This window comes from Mobula hypostoma, chromosome 26 (assembly GCF_963921235.1).
Source record: "Mobula hypostoma chromosome 26, sMobHyp1.1, whole genome shotgun sequence".
NCBI lineage: Eukaryota > Metazoa > Chordata > Chondrichthyes > Myliobatiformes > Myliobatidae > Mobula > Mobula hypostoma.
In genome coordinates, this window is record NC_086122.1 from 9,627,181 (window position 1) to 9,653,959 (window position 26,779).

The following is a 26,779-nucleotide window of genomic DNA, read 5'->3' on the forward strand; positions in this document are numbered from 1 at the left end:
TTCAGATCACTAGACGAACGCCTTAACCACTTGGCCACGCGCCGACACAGGTATCTCTAGTAGTTACATAAAGTATAATTCTAAAAAGCTCAGGAAGCTCTGCATTAGGTGGCTAGGTTTTCTCATTGGTTGACTTTTTACCGCAGTATTATATAAATATATTCTAATTGGTTTATTATTATCATGAAAATTACATTTGGGTATAAAAATGGTTGTTTTATGCGAGGCGACATCTTTAGGTCCTGTCATCATCAGGCAGTAAGTGGCCCTGCCCCTCTTCTGTTCCTGTCCTCTTTGTACTATCATCTCTTTAAATGATCATGAAGCAAAAAGTTTTATGCCTCATTCCTGAATTCAAGAAGACTCTTGGGTTTGAACACCAGAATTCCAACATCTTTCAGTTGTGAGTTTCACAGAAGAGTGCTGGCTTAGTCTGTGCAACAGACAAGGCTACTTCAATGTTGCCTTGCCTTGTGCATTACAAACTCTTGCTGTGGCTTGTATGTAGCCCAATAAGTGTGATCTTTGCAAATAGCTGCTAAAGGTGTGCATCCTGAGGCAGTTCCTCAAGAGTGAAGATGACTTGATTCACTGTGGGTTCTGAAGAGAAAGACTGAAAAAGTGTTGGAGCAAGAAAGCCTTGTTTTGCACCAGTCTTCACTGACATTGGCTCGCTAGAGGGGCAGTTAAGATAATGGATTGCATGCCATCAATTATTGAGGTAATGGTTTGCCGTCATGAAGCTGAATTTCTGTAGGTTGCCAAGCCTGAGAGTAGTGCTCCACTTTTCTCCGAACAATCGAGTCAAAGTGTTTAGTGAGGTCAAAAAGGACATATTGGTGCTGATTCCTGCATTTCTCATGCAATTTTTTTAATGGTGTTGATCAAGTCTGCTGTGGCTGCAGATGGATGGAATCCACTCTGTGATTTAGGAAGCTGCTCTCCAACCTTTCGGAGAAGTACACTGGTAATGATTTTCTTCATAGCAATTTATCAGGTGACCCTTTTTATAATTATTATGGCTTTAAATTTCAGCAGCAATGCTATCTACAATGAGGTCTAGTTTCTTTTTAATTGAGAGATGATATTATCTTCCTTGTTGATCAGGCTAGACTATATTGGCTGCCCTGGGATGGAATCAAGGGCAGAGTTGTTGAGGTGGTCTTCAAAGCATTCCTTTCAGCAGGCCCTGACTGCCTCCGTGCTAGGGATTGATTCAGTCCATGTTTGGCTGTCAGTGGGATCAGGCCTTTGGAGTTTGGATCATTGCCAGCCTCAACAGCACTGAAGATTTCGGCGAATTCCTGACCCTGCTGGCCTTTGGGAGCCCATAGAGCTGTTTCACTTTCCATGACGCACAGTTGTTAGTCAAAATTCAAGATTGAAGATTGTTTAATGCCATTGTAAAGGAGAATGAAATAATTGTTACTCCAGATCCAATACAACATATAAAAAAACAATAAGATATATAATACAATAATAAAAAACACAGTAAATATTAAATACATAAATTAGCTTATATACATAGATTGTATGTCCATAGAGTGACGCTAGGCACAGGAGTGTTTGTACTTGTGATGAATGACAGGAAATGATAAAGTAGTGGTGGCTGGGTGTGTGGAGGGGTGGGTTAGTGGATGGAGGTGTTATCAGCCTTACTGCATGGGATTTTTGAGGTTGGCGGCCCTGGCTTGGATGCTACGTAGCCCCCTCCCTGATGGGAGTGGGATAAGCAGTCCATGAGCAGGGTGTGTGGGATCCTTAATGATGCTACTTGTCCTTTTCCGGCATCTTTCTCCCACACAAAACGGGAGGAGAAGATCGTGACGCAGCTCGCAGAGGCCACTCCAGTGGTGATATCTGTTATTTGTCAAGTAGGGTGCTGTGCACAATCCTGATTGATGGAGACAGATGTGAGAGCACGGAGGAACATCTGGTGGAACTTCTGAAATGCCTGCTTCGCTGCTGCTGCTACTGTGTGATCCAGAATCTCCGGAGGTGAACACCCCGAATCCTCGGCTTTGCTTGTTGCTCGGCGGCCGGGGCGGGATCGAAGCGCTCGGCAGGGGATGGTGCTCGGAGAGGCTGTGTCGGAGGGGCTGGTCGGAGGCTCGAAGTTTTCGGACAGGTGCGGTCAGGTGCTTCCAATGGTGCTGCATCGGCGAGTTAGCGCCGCGTGGAGGTTCATGGTGGGGAGAGTTCCTCCCTTCTGCCACCTGCGTGAGATGATGAATCTATCGGGACTTGGAGACTTTTTTTTACCGTGCCCGTGGTCTGCTCTTTATCAAATTATGCTATTGCTTTGCGCTGTTGTTATAATTATGTGGTTTTGTCAGTTTTAGTCTTGGTTTGTCCTGTGTTTTCTTGTGATAACATTCTGGAGGAACGTTGTATCATTTTTTAATGCATGCATTTCTAAGTGACAATAAACGAGGACTGAGTGTCCTCATAATCTCATCTAATCTAATTTGTCCTTGACGGTGAGTAAACTGGTGTCAGTGACACATTAGACAGTTTAGACTCCCTGTTGCAGAGTCTTCTTGTCTGCTACAGTGCAGTTTCCGTACCATGCACTGATCAAGGTGGACCTGAGCATAGCCCATACGTTATGGACACACTGATTCTGCTGTTGGCCTCTTTCTGTGCTGTAGTGCTTCATGACCCTAATCCCTGAACTTGGGGTGAGACGCTCTTAATATTGTGCTTCTTAACGTCCAGCTCACTTGCGGTGTATTTTTTAATGGGTGATCCCAGGCAGCTTGCCAGAGGAATAGGCTTGAAGGTATTTAAAAAGAAATGTTTGTTGTCATTGAGCAGTTAATGTAAAGAACTGCTGTTAAGGCTGCATATTTACTGAACAAAGACAGACGGAGTGTGTTCAGGGTAAGTGGATACTTCAGAAGGTATTAGAAGAGTCCTTAAGTACATAAAGGGACTAATTCTTGTTTCTACACAGGCTCCCAAGGGCTTCTTTCTTTTTGTGCAATGGCATATTCCTGGTACATTGAGCACAATCGTTTTAGAGTCCTGACGAAGGGTCTCGGCCTAAAACGTTGACTGTACCTCTTCCTAGAGATGCTGCCTGGCCTGCTGCGTTCACCAGCAACTTTGATGTGTGTTGCTACAATCGTTTTAGATGTCATTTAGCTCCTGGAAACTTGGTACCTCAAGCTGAGTTCCCACAATTGTAATTTTGTATTGACATTGAGTCTTTGAGCAAGCAAGATCTTAGATCTGTGCACGTAAGGATTTATTAGGGAATGTACCAATATAACTTGGTCAAAGAAAGGCTTTGAGGAGTATTTTAGAAGGGGAGGGATCAAAAGCTACAGAAACTTTAAAATGGGCTTACCAGAGCTTCAGATCTGGCAACTGAAGTTGAAGCCATTGAAATCACAAATAGGAAGGGACAAATACAGCACTGGAAGAGATCTCAGAGATGGGTAAGAGCAAGCCTATAGACTTGGTGATTTTTAAATCTGGGGTCTGCGTAGGTCCATCCACATACAACCCACACCATCCAGGCCATGCTCTCTTCTCGCTGCTGCCATCGAGGAGGAAGTACAGCAGCCTTGGATCCCGCAGCACCAGGTTCATGACCAATTACTACTATTCAAGCATCGGGCTCCTGAACTAGAGTGGATAACTTCACTCACATGAGCACTGAACTGATACCACAGCCTATGGATTCACTTTCAATGACTCTACAAGTCACCTTCTCAGTATTTAATTAATTTGTGTTTGCACGGTGTGTCTTTTCGACATTGGCAGTTTGTCAGTCTTTGCGTATCGTTTTTAATTGATCCTATTGCATTTCTTTGTTCTACTGTGAATGCTTGTATGAAAGTGAATCTCCGGGTAGTATATGGTGACGTAAGTGAGCTTTGGTAATAAATTTGAACTCTTGAGACAAATGAGCATAATGTTAGTAAGTGCACAAGGTTTGCTTTGAAGCAAAAAACAAACAGGAACTCAGGTGGTCAAACAACAGCTTGTTGTTTGGTCCAGATCCCAGAATCTGCAGTCTCCAGGATTTGCTCGGAGTTAGGTAACAAGGTCGAGGATGCATTCCTGTATGTGAGGAGGAGAGCACCAAAGACATTTGTTTGTAGGCAATTTAGAGTAAATAACGGCTTGGATGGGTATTTGACAACAGACAAGCTGAGGCAAGAGTGGAGACGAGCCATGTAACAGAGTGGGAATGTGTGTTGTAAGTAATGGGGCAGGTTTGTGGCCAAGGCCAAATGTGACATCAATCAGGGTTTGTCTAAGGCAGTTGAAAGGAGAAGGATGGAGTCAGTAGCTGGGGCATAGTATTGTGACTGTTATTTTGATCTTTTCAATATTTTGCTGATGGAAATTACTATTCATTCAGCGCTGGATTCCAACATTTGCTGACATTTGAGTTGGTCATGGGATGTAACAGTGAGACGAGACTCGGTTCCTCAGCAAACTGGAGAAAAGGTTTCTGCCAAAACATCAACTGTGTTTTTTCCATAGATGCTACCTAGACTGCTGCATTCCTCCAGCATTTTGTGTGTTGTATGGAAAAAGGCACTTGGCTCATGTATCAGTGCACAGTCTTTCTAGATAAGTAGGGACTGACTAGAAAAGTCTTTGTAAGAATGAATACCCATAGAGGTAACATAGTATCAGTTCTTTTGCAAACATAAGTTCATAAATCATAGGTTTTTAAAGCTTGTAAAGGTAATCCCTTATTCCATTTGGTCAAGTGTAGGATTATACCTAATACCAAATGCAAATGTACCTTTATACTGATCAATATGTTTTGTTCTAGTATGTTCCTTCAAATAATAGTGCAATGCACATTCCAGAGAACCCCAAAGTATTTTCTTGTGTGTTTGAACTGCTGTTTTATTAACTTGTAGTTTTCTATAAAATACTCCTGCTGATGTCCTTGTGAGAATTGTTCACGGTCATAGTACAGACTACCGTGGGATTATTTTGCTTAAAAGATTAGGTTTTATTATAGACCATTATCTCTTCATTTTATTTTGAAGCTCTTGTGACTATTATCTTTAATCTGAAGTTATACAATTGTTTTTGATAAAATAATATTCTGAAGTGCATCAGGCTTATGAGTAAGTATCAGATGAAATATTTGTTGGTAAGCCATTTTGAGCTTGAATTCAGCTCTCAACTCCCTGTTCTGCCCACCACTTCTCCTTTTTCCTTATTGGATCAGAACAACTTCGAGAACATAGTTTATTATGAAGTATTAATCATGCATGCTGCCTTTATTATGGACAATTTAAACATTACTTCTAGCTATTTAATATTATTCTAGTTACTACTTCTATTTCAAGTTTATTACATCTAGTTTCACTCCCAGTTGAGCTCAGCGCCTCTTATGCTCATTTTGACCATCAAAACATGGAGGAATCATCATGAACTCCCGCAGCCCCCCGATGACCTTGTGATTTCAGTCTCTGAGGCTGATGTGAGAGCGTTCTTCTAGAAGGTGAACCCACGTGGCCCAGATAGGGTACCTGGCTGGGGACTAAAGACCTGTGCTGACCTGTATTTTTAACCTTGATGCTTCAGCAGTCTGAGGTACCCAGCTGCTTCAAGCAGGCTTCAATTATACCAGTGCCCAAGAAGAACATGGTAACCTGCCTCAGTGACTATCGTCCAGTAGCACTTACATCCACTGTGATGAAGTGTTTGAGAGGTTAGAGATGAAACCTATCAATTCCTGCCTCAGAAGCGATTTGGATCCGCTCCAATTTGCCTACTGTCGCAACAGGTCAACAGCAGATGCCATTTCATTGGCTCCTCACTCAACCCTGGAATATTTGGACAGGAAAGATACATACATCAGGATGCCTTTCATTGATTGCAGCTCTGCATACAGTACTATCGTTCCCTCAAAACTAATCAATAAGCTTCAAGACATTGGCTTTAATACCTCCTTGTGCAGTTGGATCCTCTATTTACTTGCTTGCAGAGTGAGGAATTCCGGTCATTTTGGACTGGCAACAACATCTCCTTCGCAATCTCCCTCAGCACAGGTGCACCACACGGCTGTGTGCCTAGCCGCCCCCCCGCCCCCCGCTCTCCTCACTTTACAACTATGTCTGTGAGACTAACCACAAATGTAGTGCCATATTTAAGTTGGCTGATGACATTGCTGTCATAGGCTAAATCAAAGGTGGTGATGAGTCTGCATGTGGGATGGAGTCTGAAAATCTGGCTGAGTGTTGCCAGAACAACAGTCTCTTACTCATTGTCAGTAGGATCAAGGAGCTGACTATTGACTTGAGGAGGAGAAAGCAGGAGCTTTGAGAACCAGTCTGTATCAAGGTATCAGAGGTGGAGAGGGTCAGCAATTTTAAATTCGTCGGTGAAATCATTTCAGAGGATCTGTCCTGGGCTTAGCACTTAAGTGCCTTTAGGACAAAAGCATGGCAGTGCTTCTAATTAGAAGTTTGTGAAGATTTGGCATGTCATGTAAGACTATGATGGACTTTTACAGATGTGTGGTGGAGAGCACATTGACTAGTTGTATCACAGCCTGGTATAGAAACACCAATGCCTTTGTGTGGCAGTGCCTATAGAAATTAGTGGCCCGCCCAGTAAGGCCCCCTCGTCCGCTGAGCACATCTACACAGAGCACTTTTGCAGAAAAGCAGAATCTTTTGGGGTCCTCAGGGACCCCCACCACCCAGGTCTTGCATTCTTCTCGCTGCTGCCCTTCAGGATCCTCAGGACTCAGGAACAGTTACTACCCCTGAACCATCAGACTCTTAAACCAGAGGGGATAACTTCACTCAACTTCCCTCGTCCTAACACTTAACTGGATTCTCTTTCAAGGACTCATATTCTTGATATTTATTTCTTATTTGTTTGTTATTGTTATTATTTTCTCTTTTTTTTGTATTTGCACAGTTTGTGTTTATTTTGCACATTGATTGTTGCATTCCTGTTGGGTGTGGTCTTTCATTGACTCAATTGTCTTTCTTGTAATTACTGTGAATGCCCACAAGAAAATTAATCTCAGGGTTATGTGTGGTGACATATACTGTATATACTCTGATAATACATTTACTTTGAACTTTATCGGCTTTATGGGTTCAAAGAGCTAAAAATTTAAATTGGAATCAAGGTCTACTTATAACTAGATGTATTTCTCTATGTCTTTTGCCTGGGTAATACCTTCTCTAAGCACCCCACCTCCCAATGCAGATCAATGAAAGAAGGCCAGGAATTGCCTTGCCCATACATTTTGTATAAATAAGAGTTTTTAGGTCTTCCTCAGTAAGGAAGGGTTGAACTTGCTTTTTACAATTCTTCTACCCGAATATCAGGAGCTGGTAGCGCAGTGCTAAAGACTGGGTAGAGGGCATGATACGAGCCTACAGAGGTGGGGTGTAGAGGTTTTGCTGGCTGCTTGCTGTTCAGAACCTATTCTCTCCTTGGCATTACAGGGGCTGCAAAGAAGGGGGCCATCAGGAGTGCCACAGGCTGCTGACTAAGCCTCAAGATGGTTGTGGGTCAAGAGGTGCGACCCATGGACCAACACTGTTGGGATGCAAACCAGGGCCTGATCAATCCTGGCTGGGTCGCCTGGGCAAGAGTGTCTGATGCTGAAAAACCTGGAATGCCCAATGACCCTACGTTATAGCTCTGAGGTGTCCCAGCGCATCCAGGGATGTATCTCAGAATCTTCCCTCCAGTTAAATGGGGGACGATTTAAATATACAACTGAAGAAGCGAGATTTTGGCCTTGTTTTCTTTGTCAGCAGATCACCTAAGGCATAGATCAAAAACAGACATCTCCAAGGCAAGGCTGTGTGTTCCTTCTAGCGATGAGGTTCATTGCAGAATAACACACACAAAGTGCTGGAGGAACTCAGCATGTTTTATTTAAGCCTGTCATTATTCAGCCATTCTTGTCTGGCACGTGATGTCAAGATTAACCGGGTCATGTCGTGAATGTTCCTGACTTGATCCTTGTATTTGTTACGAGGCCAAGTGGCTAGCTCGACGCTCAACCCAGGCACGGATGGAAAGTGTGCTCTGGGGGTGGTCTGACCCGGATTCGAACTCGGGAACCTTCGCTCTGGAGTCTAGCGCTGATCTCACTGCGCCACCAGCAGGTCCGGTCAGGTAGGTCAGCAGGTCAATGGAGAGGAACAAACAAGTCAATCTTTCGTCAGTCCTGGTGCCCCTCCTCATCGTTCCCCCCCCCCCCCACTACTCTCATGGTCCACTGTCCTCTACTGTTACATCCCTTCTTCTTCTTCTGTCCTTTCTGACTTGCACCTTTCACCTCCTAGTTTCTCACTTCATCTTCCCTGCTCCACTTACCCCTCACCTGGTTTCACCTCTCCCCTGCCTGTTTGTACTCTTTCTCCCCCCCCCCCACCCCCACTTTCTTATTCTGGTTTCTTCCACATTTCTTTCCAGTCCTAATGAAAGGGTCTTGACCTGAAATATTGGCTGTTTATTCCTCCCCATAGATGCTGCCTGACCTGCTGAGTTCCTCCAGTATTTTGTGTGTGTGTGTGTGTGTGTGTGTGTGTGTGTTGTTCTGGATTTCCAGCATCTGCAGAATCTCTTGTGGTTATTCAGTGCAGGGTTCCTATCACACAAGCGGAGCTATTTTGTCTGTAGGTGGATGAGTTTACATTGGGGAGGGTGTCTCATAAATATAGGTGAACTGGTGTAGAAATAGAAGGATGTTGAAATGATAGGATGGAGCAATGCACTCCACCTCCTCGAAGTCCACATCTGAAAAAAATGTTTAACTGAAAGACAGTGAAATAATCAAGGAAAGGTATTTGCTGTAGAATAGTGTGATTGTTAGTGGATCGTGCAGATTTTGCTCGATGCAGAACCGCTCTAAGGACTTGTTTTACGGAACTGATAATTAAGTGAAGATATAACCATTGTATTGGTTAGTCTCCCAATAAATCCTGATGTAAACAAGATTGTTTCTATAGGTCTCTTAATTCGGTGTAAATTTAGTTCCATATAATACAAACAGCCCAAATCCCATAAATATCTTCTTTCATTTAATTATTTATATAAAAGGATACAGCACGGAATTGGCCCTTCTGGCTCTTCAAGCCATACTGTCCTGCAATTCCCCGATTTAATCCAAAGCCTAGTTACGGGACAATTTACAATGACCAATTAACCTACCAACTGGTATGAAACCATAGGAAACTGGGAGGGAAGTGGAGCACCCAGCGGAAACCCACATGGTCACGGGGAGAACATACAAATTCCATATGAGTGTCGGTGGGAATTGAACCCAGGTCGCAGGTACTATAAATCATTGTGCTAACCACTCTGGCTACTGTGACATGTAAAAGTCATTGGGGTGTGATGCTAAATGATTACTTTTTGATTTTCAGCAATGTACACAAATGCAGGCGAAACTCAGCAACTTTTGATTTTGGCTGATTGTGCTTTCTCTGCCTTTATAGCACTGCAGTGCATGATCATCTCAGAGAGATAATCTTATTCATGTTATGCTTGGAATTTAGCAGAGTTGTTCTCACAGTCAGTGCTGGTACTCCTGGAAACATTGACTTCATTTTGAGTGGAGTGTATGGGAGGTCATGTATATTTTCATGGTATCTGGATTGAGGTTTCAATAACTAGGCATTGGCAGAGCTGTAGAGGGCAATGCTCTGCTCCACCAGAATCAGGGCAGAAGGCTACACCACTATGTCAGGTTCCTTATAATTAATGGCTTTCTGAGACTGATGTATCAAGGATGTAGACCATCCTGCAAGTTCAACAAATAACAGTTAAAATAAAATTAAGGCAGATAAATACTTGTTGACATTATGACTTTAAGGAAACTAGGAAAGACATAATCACAATTTTAGTGTGTGTATGCATTTTTTAATAAATCTTTTTCTAACAGTTCGATTGGTCAATAGGTACATTTAATGTCAGAGAAGTGTATAGAATATATATCCTGAAATTATTTTTCTTCGCAAACATCCATGAAAACAGAGGAGTACCACAAAGAATGAATGACAGTTAAATGTTAAAACCGCAAAGCCTCCCCCCAGCTCCCCCCTCCCACACACAAGCAGCAGCAAGGCAACGACCCCCCTCCCAACCCCTCCAGTAAAGAAGGATCAATGCCCTCCACCGAGCACTCAAGTGTGCAGCAAGCATCAATAACGACACAGACTTGCAGTACCCAAAGCACTACTCCTTCACCCGATAATTCAACATACCACAAGCTCGCTCTGTCTCTCCCTAATAAGGGAAAAAGAGGTGTCCCCGTTCTATCTGTTTTTCAATATTAGTTGATGGTGATGGATGTAACTTTTGGGCTAGAAATTTCAGCTAACTCTCATATCAGATTATTATGAGTGCTGTACTTCTGAATATTTTTGTGTAACACTTACTTTACTCAGTAGAAAAACAATCTGCTGGAGATTTGTCTTTTGCTGAGTAGATATTTTGGGATGAAAACTAGGGTCCTGATTCAGGGTTTCACCTGAAGTATTGACAGTTCCTTTCCTTGTACGAATGCTGTTCAGCCCACTGATTTCCTCCAGCAGATTGTTCCTTGCTCCAGATTCCAGCATTTATAGTCTCCTACTTTTCTCAATTATTTAATTTATTGCTGGATAATATACTATAACATGCTAAAACTAGCTGTAGTTTAATTGATGGCTACTCCAAAATGATTTGGATTCTCCTCTTAATGTTGATTATAACTCTCTGTTTTAATCAGGAATAACTTGGATGTAGTTCTGAATTTGGGACAATGTATTCATATGCTAGTTTTTCATTTGTTAGATTAGTCCACATATAAAAACAATGAATTGCTAATATCAGAACTATTACATTTAAACACCTTTTGTGGTTAAAGCCCCTAGCTGCTTCATTACAAGAAATCCATTTGGTAAAGGAAGTAAATGTTCGGACCTTGGGAAAACTAGGAACAATGGGCAAATCCCTCAAGTTTTGGGGAAGTAAGGAAATTGCAAGGGCTGTTAAATATTTCGGACATTCTATTTTATTTCAGATTTCCAGTTACTGGACAACTTTTTATTTCATATTTTCAGCATGTTTGCATGTTCTGATTCAAGTCACCTTTCTTCAGCTTAACTTTCTTTGATTTCTAACTTTATATGTTTCAGTAAAATTTAATCAACCTGAAATATTAATATTTTTCAGTCTCCATAGAGGCTGCTGACCAGTTGATTATTTCTGACATTTTGTCTTTGTTTTGGTACAATTCGCTTAGACTGTTTTAACTTCGGCCACCTTTAGTGATGTAAACGTACACCCCTCTCTGTGTCCTCTTTAAAATGATACCACTTTACACTGCGATTCCTCATTCTACTGAAGCACATCACAGCAAACTTAGCTGCATTAAATTGATCTGCCTTCAGAATGTCAATGTTGGTACACACCATAAACTTTCTTCATGCTTGCTGCTTTTTTGAGTTTCTTTTTTTGTCTCGAGACTGAAATTATGTTTTTATTTTCGGGTCAATGCCGGGGAAAATTACCATCTTGTGGAAAATGAACATTCACCTTTTTTTATTGTATACCTTGGTAAATGTTCAATTTCAGCTGACATTTTCCTTTTAATTGTGTCATATTTAATTTTGCCTATAATATGATGGTGTACCCCATATGCACGTCATCAACCATGCTATCACCATCAAGCCTCTATCAAAGAACTCAATTAAAGGATCCATGCAAGATTTGCCTTTTACAAGTTTGTGCTGACTTTAAGTATTAAGCATTAACTTTACCATGTGCTATGCAGCTTTCCTGCATCTTGGACAAATCTTTTAGAATTTTGTCTCTATAAATTGCCCTTCAGTGACTGAATGGACTATAATTCTTGAATATATCCTATTTTTCCAAAAAGAGGTGGAATAGTTGCAGATATACCGTCCTCAATGTCTTTGGTAGACTAGCAAATTTCTACAGGTGTACCCTGGAGAGCATTCCAACTGGATGCATTCACCATCTGATATGGAGGGGCCACTGGACATGAATGGAAATATCTGGGAAAGGATTGTAAACTCGACCAGCTCCATCATGAACGCCAGCCTTCCCATCATTGAGGTCATCTTCAATAGATAATGCCTTCAAAAGGCAGCGTCCATCAATAAGGACCCCCACCATCCAGGAAATGTGCTTTACTTACTACTACCTTTCAGGAGGAGGTACAAGAGCCTGAAGACACATACTCAACATATCAGAATCAGCTTCTTTCCCTCTGCCATCAGTTTTCTGTATAGATCATGGACATTACTTCACTTTTACACTGCTTATTTTTTTCATATTTCCTATTGTAAAATATATTTTTAAGTATTGCATTGTACTTTTGCAAAATGAGCATTTTCACAACCTCTTTCAGTGATGATAAACCTGATTCTGATTCTCTAGCACCACTCTATATTGAAGAAAGATGAGGTCCGAGCTTCTTTAATTGTCACTCAGTAACCTTGGACCCACTCTAGATGTTTTTTTTTCCATATCCCTTCAGAACCATTTATTTCCAATTGACAGATTCGGTAAAAGTTTTTGCATTCTATCAATTAAAAGATATATCAGAATATCTGAACGATTGCTACTCCTTTGTTGATCTTTCTTCAATAGTCTTCCTCAGTGTTGGAAGGCACATACCACACCGTACTGAAGGATATATTCAGCAGTTACAGTCCTGTTAGCTTAACGTAATTGCAGGGCAATTTTTAGGGACAAAAATCTGGGAAAGTTGTCCAAGTTGTGACAAAATCACATGGCAGGTACAAAGATAAGGTTTCATACCGAATATTTTGATGTCTGAAAGCTTGTTTCCAACCAATGTCATGTATTTTTAAAGATAGCGTTATTTTGGTTTGGAGTCTGTTGCAAATGCTGAGGTGGAGTCTTGAAGAGATTGAAACCAGATAATCATATAAAACCTGTTCTGATGCAAAACATTTCAAAGTGCAGTTAGCTAGCTGTATATTTGGAATGAGTGTGCATAAAAATCCATGAAATGGTTATTGATTAGAAGGAAGTCTGGAGGGAGACATTGAAGTTTATGATGCTTCTGATATGGGACTGGATATACGAAGATTGATTCAACATTTATATTTATGTATTGCATGTACATTGAAACATGCAGCCAAATGCGTCACTTGTTTTAACAACCAACACACCTAGGGATGTACTGGGGGCAGTCTGCAAGTGTCACCACACAACCTGGTGCCAAAACAGCATGCCCACAAAGCTCAACAGAACAACGACAAAACGGAACAGTACAAGCAACAAAACAAGTCCTGCTCCTTCCTCCCACACACCCACCCTCGCACATGCTTGGATCTCCAACCTTAGGAGTTAATTTTTAATTTCTAACTTCTGGAAAGGACACAGAGGAGATTTGCAAGGATATTGCCAGGTCTCGAGGGACTCTGTTATTGAGAGAGGCTGAGCAGGTCGGAATTTCATTTATTGAAGCAGAGGAGAATGAAAGATGTATAAAATCGTGAGGGGTCATAGACCAGGGGAATCAAGAACTAAGGACGTACAGTGGGATAAAGCCGAGAGGGGAGAGATTTCATAGGAACCTGACGGCCAACTATTTCATGCAGAGGATGGTCCGTGTATGGAATGAGCTGACAGTGGATAGTTGAGGCAGCTATATTGACAACATTTAAAAGGTACTTTGACAGGTACGTAGATAAAAAAATGTTTAGAGAAATATAGAAGAAACATTGCCAAATGGGATCTGCTAAGACAGGAATCTTGTTCATGTGGACTAGTTGAACCAGTCTTATATCTGTGTTGTATGACTGACATTATCTAACTCCTGCTATAATTGTAAACATGTTAAGGATTCACTCGTATGTGTTGGTGGAATGAAGATGGTTGTAGACTTATTTACTGTTTAATTTATTTTTCATTCCAGAACCTAGCAACAGACTTCAATTTTCCTTTTACAGAGCACAACCAAATACTTTCTACAAAGGTGCAAATTCTCCTGTTTGAATTTGAAGAAATCCTTTTATATGCTGTAAATTACTGATTGCTGTTGCATCTTAGAAACAGGAATTGATCACCTCCAGCCAAAAGTTGTTTCTCTTGAAGGCTTAGTGCAAATTTACCAGTTAAGTTAAATGAGAGATTGTATCTCTGGAGAAAGAAATAGATATGTGCAAGGGATAGCACACAAGATATGACCGATCCTCTGATATTCCTGTTTTGAGGATCTTACCAGCAATGAATTTGAAAATTTGGGCATGTATGTTATATTCTAGTTTCTGCTTTACTCTCTCTCTTTGCTGCATTTTGCATAGAAATATCATTGCATCTGTATAACACTGTTCCTGGCTAGTTATTAATATGCTGTCCTGCTGCTGTCTAGCCCTGCCTGTGTGCCATCTAGTCACTCAACAATACTTTGCACGTACTTTTCTGCTGGTGCTGCTGCCACAGCCGCTGCTGCTGCCATCACCGTCTTTGCTGCCATTGCTGCTCCCAGTAAGTACGGAACCGCTTAAGAACCTCTCTGTTTTCTTATTCCTGGATGGTATTGTTTGGTTTTAGTTTTGCACTTGTCATTCTGATTCTGGGTTTTGCTCCTGATGTTGTATTATCAAGGGTCTAGGAGCAACTTTATTCGCCATATACATTTACACGTCAGAATCAAGTTTATTATCGGTGATATATGTCGTGAAATTTGATGTTGTGGCAACAGTACAGTGCAAGACATATAATATGCAATAAATTCTAGGAAGTATATAAAGATCACAAAAGGAGTGAAAATAAAGGTGGTGTGGTAGTGTTCGTGGGTTCTTTGGTCATTCAGAAGTCTAATGGAGGGGAAGAAGCTGTTTCTAAAATGTTGAGTGTGTTAGGAATTTGCTGTGTTGCGTTGGTCAGAACACAACATGCACCAAAAACAATTACATTCAATAATTATAAAGAATTAATAAATATGTTTAAGAAACCAAAGTTGGAGGTTAAAGGACAGATGTGGAATAAAATGTGCATGTATTTACAAGCCTTGCCTTATGCCTTACAAGGCGCAAAACGAAAGACTGTGTGGCGCGCCACTCCTCACGCAGACAGTAGGTGGCCGTTGACTCACAAAGAGCTCATCTGCCCTTTGACAGGTTTTGTTTTTAGTCCTGCTGGGTGCCTACACACCCTCCTCCCTGGGTAACCGAAGTGCACCGGGGGTGTGTGCAGGTTGAGTCGCCGACAACCCGACCCGAGACCGGTAGTACTGGGCTACATGGTACCAGTAGCAAGGCGAGGCCCTGACCTGACACTGTAGTAGTATTTACAAGGTAAACAGCATTATAAAAAAGTGTTTAAGTGTGTCTTTACAGTGCATGACTGGGAAGGGGAGTTAGGGTGTTAACTAGACTGATTGATCAGATTAACCTTCAGGGGACGAAACTTTTAGGATGGCATGAAGTTTTTGTTTTAACAGTCCCACTGTGTTCTCCGGAAGGGGGCTTTTGGAAAAGGCAGCTTACTTGGGGTGGGTGGTGTCCCCAGTGATTCTTCCTGTCCACCTCTCTGTCCTGGCCACATACAAGTCCTGCAATGATGGTAGACTGTAGCCAGTGACCTTTTCTGCTGTCTTGACAGCTCACTGTAGCTTTCTTATATTGTGAAATGGTGCTGCACCAAACCAGGCAGTAAGGGCCGATGCGATATTTAGAAGAATGAGCAGTAATCCCATTGAGATGTACAAAATTCTTACAGAGCTGATCAGGGTGATTCCAGGAATCGTGATTCTTCTGGGATGATACATCTTGAACCTGGGATCACTGCTTCAAAGCAAGGAATCACTGTTAAGTCCTGAGCTGAGCAGAGGTTATGGGAGAGCAGTGAATCTCTGGAATTCCATTCCCAAGGTGGCAGTGGGAAATGAGTCAGTCAGTTACATTCAAGACAGAGATAAATCGATCTTTTTGGATATTTAAGGGATCACAGGATATTGGTTTTGTGCAGGAAACTGGCATAAAAGTGAAATATCATACAGCACATGAGTATCTGGTAGAAAACATGCAGTGGGTACAATTATAGGTTTTTTCTGTTCCTTGTGTTTTTATTTTATATGCAGTGTACTATATCAGTGCAAAAGACATAAATTACAAATGTACTGATTACCATTTTCATTCCTTGTAAGGAAGGGTTTTAAAGCAGGAGGGATTTAAAGACACTGCACGTCTTGTATGAATATCATTTGTGGATCCAAACCATTAACTTTGCAACTCCCTCTTGTAGCATTTCTGTTCTTTATCTCAGTGCTGTAGGCCAGAGAGTGTTGCTTTTCTCTCCCGAAGGCAATCCTGGGTTATCAGTCTGACGTTGTGCATCATTCCTGAAATTCATTTGGAATTGTTCGGGATGAGTTGAGTGTGAGGGGCCCAATGGATTTTTGTGTCAGACGCAAAGGAATCGGATCATTCTGTTGAATGCTCTCTGTTTGGAATATTGCAGAGTATATTGGACCCAATTGCTCTGAGGAGCTTCTCCGAATTATTCTTGGCTTTTCTAGATCGACTGAATTTTAATAGCACCATGCTCTGCTGGGACTCTTCAAATCTGGGTCCCATTAATTATGTTTTATGCAAATCCAGGGTAACTTTCACCCCCTGATTAAACCCTGCCCCCCACCCAATCAATTTTTACAGGTCATGACCTTCCCAGTATCCCTATTTTTGATCCTCCTGTTGCCACTAGCCTTGATGATTATTGAGTCATTGATCCCCAGTGACCTAACATTATGTGGCCAATTACACTCCTCAACCACTCTGATTCACTGAAGGGAGAAACCCACACACTTTGATCCATTGTTGGTGGAATTCCAGGTCCCAATCCCAAAATGGGCGCAGGGCAATCACCAACCCCTACCTTGGGCTGTGATTCCCAAATCAGTAAACCACAACCCATCCTATCTCACAGTCCAGTTTACTGTGGTAGAACCAGACGCCCCACCCCTCCACCATTGCTTTACTTCACTTGGGCTTCTACCACCACATAATGCAAATATGACAACCCTCTTTGATGTCTAGGGCCATGTTAATAAAAGCAGGATAAAGCTTGTTTACATAGTCATAGAGAAGTACAGCACAGAAGCATGCCCCAAGTCCATGCCGAAACATTTAAACAACCTACTCCCTTCAAATTGCACTGGGGCCATTGCCCTCCATACCCCAACCATCCCTGTACTTACCTGACCTTCTCTGAAATGTTAAAATGGAGCTCACAGGTGCCACCTGTGCTGACAGCACATTTCACGTTCTCACAACCCTCTAAGTGAAGAAATTTCCCCTCATGTTCCCCTTAAACTTCTCATATTTCACCCTTAACCCATGACTTCTGGTTGTAATCCCACACAACCTCTGAGGAAAACGGCCTACTTGCATTTACCCTATGTCTGTCAAATCTCCTCCCGATCGACGACATTCTAAGGAATACAATCCTAACCTATTCAATCTTTCCTTATAACTTTGGTCCTCCAGACCCAGCAACATCCTTGTAACTTTTCTCTTCTCTCTTTCAAACTTGTTTACATCTTTCCTGTAGGTCGGTGACCAAAACGGTGTCTTTTGTTGTCAGACAGACTGCCACAACACCCTTTTCTGCTGTGGATAGGAGGGAAATGTGCCCATAGGCACACAGATGAAAAAAAAATGGAAGGCTGTGTAGGAGGGAGGAGTTAGATTGGTCTTAGAGTAGGTTAAAAGGTTGTCACAACCTCACGGGCCAAATGGCCTGTACTGTAAATGTATATGACAAATAATACTTGATCCTTGATACTGTGCAGTATGTTGCATGTTTAGCATTTGACTTCTGTGAAAAAAACCTGACAGCAAATGATGGTCCTGTTATCACTCTCAACATTTTCAAATTGTCTGTGTGAAACACTGTAACTTTTTGACTCAGCATGATTTGTGAGGAGTCAGATCAGTTCATGCAAACACCTTTCCTGTCCCAGCCCCTGCCCCTGGCAGCTCACCCACTGAACCTCAAGCCTTAATGTCCTTCCTCTTATTTATGCTTTCCCTCACATCAAATATACATTTTTTTTTGTCAAATTGCAGGTGATTCTGATCTGCTGGCTTTGGAACTTGATGGTGAAGACAAGAGCACACAAAAAGATAAGGATGACGTTTCTGATTCTATCCAAGAAAGGTAAGAGTCCATGATGCAATGAGGTTGCAGAATGTTTATGCTCATGGTGTTTGGGTTTTTGCCTCCTTCATGTGACTTGTAGAGTTTGTCATGTGTAGTTGATGCCTTTTTCGGGTAGCAATGAGATGTCTGCTCCACTGGAGCGTAATGGAAGATTGATGTGTTGTGTTCCATGGCTGGTGACTCGTGACCACAAATACACTTTGCATCATGCAACATCTACCACTTGTGAATATTTGGGTATTGTCGTCCGTGGGCAGTCAAAAATTGTCCATTGTCTGTGAGAGAGAAGTCAGAGACCTGTACTGTGCAGTCAGTGAGGAAGTTATGATTCCATGCGTTGTATCCATTCCATTATTCTTTCCATCTGCATAATGTGTCTGTGTGCACAAGGACTTTGACTGTGGTTTCCCAGTGGGCCCAGATGTCCTTAACTTCTCTTGTGGTGATTTTTCCAAGACCTGTTCAATCTCATGGAGGAAATTGCAATCATGGCCTTTGGGAGTAGGTCTGTTGTGGGCCTGTAACTACTCAAAGTGGATTGAAAGGTCCCTGTGACCATTACAATAACCATGATTAGCTGCCTATTGATGATCATTGTGTGGGAAGCTTTTAGATCCTGATGATATTATAAGACCATAAAACATAGGAGCAGAATTAGGCCTTTTGGCCCATCGTGTCTGCTCCGCCATACAATCATGGGTGATCTTTTTTCCCCCCTCCTCAGCCTCACACCCCAGCCTTCTTCCCATAACCTTTGATGTGTGTCCATTCAAGAATCTATCAAGCTCTGCCTTAAGTAGACCCTACAACCTGGCCTCCACAACTGCCTGTAGTAATTCCATAAATTCACCACCCTCTGGCTAAAGAAATTTCTCTGCATCTCTGTTTTAAATGGAAACCCCTCTATCCTGAGGCTGTGCCCTCTTGTCCTAGACTCCCCGACCATGGGAAACGTCCTTTCCACATCTACCATATCTTGGCCTTTCAACATTAGAAAGATTTCAATAAGACCTCCCTCATCCTTATAAATTCCCAGAGCTATCAAACGTTCCTCGTATGATAACCATTTCATTCCGGAATCATCCTTGTGAACCTTCTCTGAACCCGCTCCAATGCCAGCACGTTTTTTCTTACCTGAGGAGCCCAAAACTTGTTCACAATACTCAAGGTGAGGCCTCACCAGTGCCTTATAAAACCTCAGCATTACATCCCTGCTCTTGTATTCTAGACCTCTTGAAATGAATGCTAACATTGCATTTGCCTTCCTTACTACTAACTGTACCTGCAGGCTAACCTTTAGGTTGTTCAGCACAATGACTCCCACGTCCCTTTGCATCTCATATTTTTGGATTTTCTCCCCATTTAGAAAATGGTCTGCAGACTTATTTCTCTTACCAAAGTGCATGACCATGCAGCTTCCAACATTGTATTTCATTTGCCACTCTGTTGCCCATTCTCCTAATCTGTCTAAGTTCTTCTGTATCCTACCTGTTTCCTCAACACTTCCGGCCTCTCCACCAATCTTCGCATCATCTACAAACTTGGCAACAAAGCCATTTATTTCACCATCTAAATCATTTATATACGGCATAAAAAGAAGCAGTCCCAACACCAACCCCTGTAGAACACCACTAGTCACTGGCAGCCAACCAGAAAAGGATCCTTTTATTCCCACTCACTGCCTCCTACCAATCAGTCAATGCTCTCACCATGCCAGTAACTTTCCAGTAATACCATGGGCTCTTAACTTGGTAAGTAGCCTTATGTGTGACACCTTGTCAAAGGCCTTCTGAAAGTCCAAATATACAACATCCACTACATCCCCTTTATCTATCCTACTTGTAATCTTCTCAAAGAATTCCAACAGGTTTGTCAGGCAAGATTTTCCCTTAAAGAAACTATGCTGACTTTGTCCTATCTTGTCCAAGTGCTCCATAACCTCGTTTGACTCCAACATTTTCCCAACCACTGAAGTCATGCTAACTGGTCTATAATTTCCATTCTGCTGCCTTCCTCCTTTCTTAAAGAGTGGAGTGACATTTGTAATTTTCCAGTCCTCTGGCACCATGCCAGAGTTCAATGAGTTTAAAAAAAAATCATTACTAATGCCTCCACAATCTCTACCGCAACCTCTTTCAGAACTCTAGAGTGCAGTTCATCTGGCCTAGGTGAATTATGTGCCCTTTGGTCTTTCAGCTTTTTGAGTGCCTTCTCCCTTGTAACAGTAACTGCAATCACTGCTCTTCCCTCACACCCTTCAACATCAGAGACCTCGTCCTTGATCCTGCCATGTGCATCTGGATCCTGGACTTCCTGTCAGATCACCGGCAGGTGGTAAGTGTGGGCTCCCTCACCTTCACCCGTCTGACTCTCAACACAGGAGCCCCTCAGGCCTGTGTACTAAGTCCCCTCCTTTACTCCCTCTATACCCATGACTGTGTCGCCACCCACAGCTGTAATCTGCTAATTAAATTTGCTAACGACACATAGATAGACATAGACATACTTTATCGATCCTGAGGGAAATTGAGTTTCGTTACAGCTGCACCAACCAAGATAGAGCATAAATATAGAAATACAAAAACCACAAACAATCAAACAACAATATGTAAACTATGCCAGATGGAAATAAGTCCAGGACCAGCCTATTGGCTCAGGGTGTCTGACCTCCACGGGAGGAGCTGCAAAGTTCGATGGCCACAGGCAGGAACAGCTCTAATCTGTTAATTAAATTTGCTGACGACACTACATTGGCTGGCCTAATCTCAAACAATCACGAGGTGGCCTATAGGGAAGAAATCATCTCTCTTACACAGTGGTGTCAAGAAAACGACCTCTCCCTCAATGTCGCAAAATCAGAGGAGCTGGTTGTGGATTACAGGAGGAATGGAGACAGGCTAGCCCCTATTGACATCAATGGATCTGGGGTTGAGAGGGTAAACAGCTTTAAGTTCCTCAGCACCCACATTATCAAGGACCTTACGTGGTCTCTACGTACTGGCTATGTGGTGAAAAAGATACAACAGCGCCTCTTTCACCTCAGATGGTTGAGGAAGTTTGGTATGGGCCCCCAAATCCTAAGAACTTTCTACAGGGGTTCAATTGAGTGCATCCTGACTGGCTGCATCACTGCCTGCTTTGGGAACTGTACCTCCCTTAATCACAGGACTCTGCAGAGAGTGGTGCAGACAGCCCAGCTCATCTGTAGTTGTGAACGTCCCACGATTCAGGACATTTACAAAGACAGGTGTGTAAAAAGGGCCCAAAGAATCATTGGGGACCTGAGTGACCCCAACCAAAAACTGTTCCAGCTGCTACCATCTGGGAAACTGTACCACAGCATAAAAGCCAGGACAAACAGGCTCAGGGACAGCTTCTTCCACCAGGCCATCAGACTGATTAATTCATGCTGATTTGAGTGTATTGCTATGTTACATTGACTGTTCTATTTATTATAAATTTCTCTGATTGCACATTTAGACGGAGACATAACGGGAAGGTTTTTACTCATGTATGTGAAAGACGTAAGAAATAAAGTCAGTTCAATTCATCTGGCGCACTGCCAGTGAAGACAAATGCAAAATACTCATTTAGTTCATCTGCCATCTCCTTGTCCCCCGGTAGTGTAATTACATAGTTTAGTAAAGTGCCCCGTTTCACTTCGTATTTTATAATATAGCGCGGCAATGTAGCATAGCAGTCAGCATAATGGAGCGTCGGATGTAAGATGGGCTTTGAATTTTCACCACTGTCTGTAAAGAATTTGTACATTCTTTCCGTGACCATCTGCGTTTCCTCTCACATTCCAAAGGACGTACAGGGCAGTAAATTGTGGGCATGCTATGTTGGTGCCATAAGCATGGCGACACTTGCGGATTGCCCCCAACACACTGTTGGTCATTGACGTAAACGGCACATCTCACAGTATGGTTCAATGTACATGTAACAAAGAAAGATGATCTTTAGTCTTTAAACTTAGAAAAGGGTGTTTGGGTATTGCATTTGAATGTTTTTTTAACTGATTTCTGGATTGATTTATCCCTCTATTGACGATTGAGCAGAGTAACAAACATAATTCAGTTATATAAAGTTCGCAATTATGAGACAAAGTATACCTTAATATCTTGAACTTCTTTATCAAAACTTTTCTGTGGTTTATAGACATTCCTCTGACCTAGAAGCAGCTTCTGAGGCCTCTACCAGTACCATTACCACGAGGTGTGTGAAAGCAAATCAGTATGGATTCAAATTATCAGAAGTGAAACTACTTCTGTTGAATAGTTGTAAAGGTTTAGTTTTGAAGACATTTTACTCTTTCTTTTCTCGTTGGTATTTTGTTTTTCTTTATGACGTTTAAGTAACAAAAAGTGAATGTAGAGTGAGTCTAGTCACCTGAGACATCACCAAAAATGATCTTTTTAAAGTGATGTTACAATTTTCTGAAAGTCACATCCTTTGAATGGGCAGTGCAGTAGCGTGGCAGTTAGCATAAAGCTATTACAGTGCTAGCTGTAAGATTGGGGTTCAGTCCCCTCCCCCCGTCTCTAAGGAGTTTATGCATTCTCCCCATGGCCACGTGCTCTGGTTTCCTCCCAAATTCCAAAGACCTACACGGTAGGATTAGTAAGTAGTGGGCGTGCTATGTTGATGCCAGGAGCTTGCCAACACTTGCAGGCTGCCCCCCCCCCCCACACACTTTCTCAGACTGTGTGGCTGCTGACCCAACCAACGTATTTCACTGTATGTTTCAAAGGAAAATGACAAATAACATTAATGTTTCTCTTTAGTTTCCTCTCTGTCAGCATGATGAGTGTAATAATCTGTTTTTGGGATGGTGTTTATTCTGTAGATAGTTTGATCTTCCCCTCTTGGAATTCAGCTAAGCTATACATAGAAAAAATAATATTATTACAACCATACACAAAAAAACCTGAATACTTTGTAAAATGTATATTGAAAGATTTACATCGTGTGGAAGTTGATGCAGATGAGAATCACCAATGGTTCCTTGTGACAAATATACTGAACTACTTTGTATGACTCCCATTAGGTTTCACATGTGAGAGACATTTGTTGTATATTAACTGAATTCACTATCTGCAACAGTTATCTAGCTAAACTCTAGTGTGACTAATTGTCACATTCAGAATTTAGTTTACAGATTGCAGAAGGTGGTTTGTGATCTCAATCAGAACAGGCAACATTATATTACTTCTAGCTTCATCATGGCCCAATCTAAAAAAAAACTGAGATTGGTATAGATTGGTTATGAATATTGTAACTTTTTGATGTATTTGGAATAAACTAAATATATACCTGTAGATCCTTACATGATAAATGTTTTGGAAATCAAATTGTAGACGAAGCTTACACCTGCAACCCCTCCCATCACCCCTTGCCCTCCCCCCCACAAAAAAAAGCAGTCTCGGATGGTTTAGAATGCTCCAATGTTGTTGAAAGAATAGACTTAAGGCACCAAAAAATACTTTTCCAAAGCCAGCATCCAAACTTCAGACAAGACATGGATTATCAGATAAACATCCTGTTATTGTTTGTGCAACTTTGTTATGCAAAGTTTGGTTTTGTTGCCTCACAACTGTAGCTATATTTCAATATTTAATTAAATGTAAAGCATTTTGTCACCTTGTAGACTTGTGAGTGATAATTTGCAAGGTGAATAACTTCTTCCCTCAAAGCAATATAAATTGGAAAAATTTGAATGACCCAGAATTATAGTAATTTTAGGAGAATGAAATGTAGAGGACAATGTCTACTTATATAATCTGTAGGCATTTTTATATATCAGTTCTCGGATGCGTTACTTGTAAGTTATGAAAGTGGTTTGATTGCCCTTTTTGCATGCCTGATTATGAAGGATGCTTGCAAGTTAGTTTCGTAACCAGATACATCTGCAACCATTAGTGCAAACACTACCAAAATTGTGACACGGGGTAGTGTTTTTGCACTCCTCACTGGTGCCACACAAGCTACTAACCTAAAAGGAAGCTGGATTTCCCCTTTATCAAAGTTTCTGCCATTTGTCTGAGAGCCAGCAATGTTGATGCCGTCGGCTAGGATGAGCTGTCAGTGTCTTTGATAAGTTGTTACAGGTGTAAACTAGGAACAAATTGAAACCTAGGTGAACATCACTTTACAGGAAGCAAAATAAGGATTGAAACATCCTTGCATTTATAATAGTTAAACACTGCAAAATAATATTAAAATATTAAAAATTGCATTAATATGGGACTCTTTGTTTTGAAACATTTGAGTGACAATTTACACAAGATTAGTTTTTTGAGGTAATATGCACAGGTAAAATAAAGATAAAGATTTGCTTTATTTGTCACACGTACATCAAATCATTGAAATATGTCGTTTGCATCCAATCAAATCAGTGAGGATCGTGCTGGGCAAGTGTCGCACTGCTTCTGGCACCAACATAGCATGCCTACAACCCTAACCCATAGGTCTATAGAAGGTGGGAGCAAACTGGAGCACCTGGCGGAAGCCCACTCCGTCATGGGGAGAACATAACAAACCCCTTGCAGACAGCAGCAGAAATTGAATTGAATTCCGATTGGCGAACACTGGCTGGCTGGCACTGTAAAGCAACGCATTAACTGCTATGCAACCATGCTGCCGAAATGCATGCTTGGTATGGTATTCAAAATAAAATCACATCCACATTTTGCATTGAAAAATATTAAACAGTGAAAATAGTTTGTATCAGTATCTTTCCGAACCAGCAAAGGAAAAGAAAAATAATTGCAGATGCAATGGGGAGAGAATCAGCTCTAACATTTCAGGTTGACCTTCTCACTATCCACTATACCCGCCTCTACATTCAGCAGAATATTCTCAACAATCTTCAGAGATTCCACCGCGACACGTCTTCCCCTCTCTTAACCTTTCAGTGTTTAGTGGGGTCTGCTCCCTGGTGTTCATTTCAATTCTGACCAACCACCACACGACACTTTCCTTTGCAGTTACAGGAGGTATAGCACTCTTCCCTTCACCTCTTCCCTTTCCATCATCAAAGGTCTCAAACAGTCCTTCCAGCTGAAGCAGCAATTTACTTGCACTTCTTCCAAACTAACGTCCCATATTCAGCATCCATAATGTGGCGTCTGCATCAGAGGCAGCAAACGCAGATTGGATGATAGCTTTGTGAAGCGCCTGTGTTCTGTTCACAGCAACTTCCTGCCAGTTCAAGTCTCTATCCCACTCCCATGCCAACCTTTCCGTCTCATTGTTGTTTGCGGAATGGTACCTCATGTTCTATCTTCATGGGCACCTTCTTGGGATGTAGTCTGGCCTCCTGGAAGGAGGGTATTAGGAAGGTCTTTGTCAGAATGTTACGGTAGTATATACTGGCCTGCAGTTTGGGGAAGTTTGCAGTGCCTGTGCCAGCACCAGTGGGGTAAGGGAAAAGTTAATTGGGTATCTCATTGAGTGTAGAGTTAGAGAAGATGGGGCAGAAATGAGCAGTAGCAGTTAAGATTGAATTCAACTCCTTATAACGACTATCTGTTTCAGTTTCCATGTGTGATGTTACCTCGACTTATTAGCATTTCCCACCATTCCCGGTTTTGCTTCCACAGGGAATGGAGCATTTTTTTGGTTGCTCTGCATTTGGCAGCTTCTGCAGACTTCTGTCTATATTCCTTTGTCTATCTTCTCACTTTCCCTTGGCTGCTCCCTCCAATGTTACCCTTTTAGAGACTTCCCCTCCCACAAACTTTAGTGAGCGTTGATCATCGTCAGATCAAAGGGCTTATGAGGAGAAATCAAAAGCAGAACTTCAAAATGGGAAACGCAGGCACAAGAGATTTTGAGGATACTAGAAATCCGAAGGAACGTACACAAAATGCTGGAAGAACTCAGCAGGTCAAGCAGCCTCTATGGAGGGGAATAAACAGTCAATATTTCGGGCTGAGACCTTTCATCGAGAAACCTCAAATGCAGAGATAAAGTAAACCTGTAACGGGGCAATAGGTGATGTTTCAGGTACATTAAGTACAGACAAGGAGAAGGTAAAGGGACGAAGGCCACAGTGAAGGAGCAGCTACTGGCTGTCTTGAAGTGCATGAAGATGGATGGATAAGTTCATGAAGGTTCGCTAGGGTGCTGTGGGATGTTGGGGAAGAAATGTCTGGTACTCTGGCAGAGATTGGTGATCTCCATCAGCCATGGGTGAGGTATTAGAAGACTGGAGGGTGGCTAATGTTGTGTCTTTATTTAAAATGGCTGCGAGGACAATCAGGGAACTATAAGCCGGTGAGCCTTAACATCCCTGACAGGAAAATTACTGGAAGAGATTCTGAGAGACAGAAACTGGAGATTTCCATTTAGAAAGCCAAAGATTAAAAAATAGCTGGATGGCTTTGTGAGCAGGAAGTTATGGCTCGTGGCTTTGAATTTCTTGAAAAGTTGGAGATAGCTGGGTTAGCATGGACTCATTAGGTCGAAGAGCCTCTACCTGTGCTATGACTCTTAAGATGGCCTAGACGCTGGGGTTCCCAACATGGGCTCCACGGACCCCATGGTTAACGGTGGAGGTCCGTGGCGTAAAAAAGGTTGGGAACCCCTGACCTAGAGGATTGATGATGGC

General features: G+C 42.0%; 1 protein-coding gene across 6 annotated transcripts in view; it reads left to right on the forward strand.

Moving 5' to 3' along the window:
• inpp5b (inositol polyphosphate-5-phosphatase B) overlaps positions 1-26,779 on the forward strand; it is a 194,646-nt gene that overhangs the window by 94,238 nt on the left and 73,629 nt on the right. For all 6 annotated transcript variants that reach the window (XM_063033907.1, XM_063033909.1, XM_063033908.1 and 3 more), the window contains one exon: positions 18,072-18,162. In XM_063033907.1, coding sequence (XP_062889977.1) covers positions 18,072-18,162 — 91 coding nt within the window. The remainder of the gene's footprint in view (positions 1-18,071; positions 18,163-26,779) is intronic.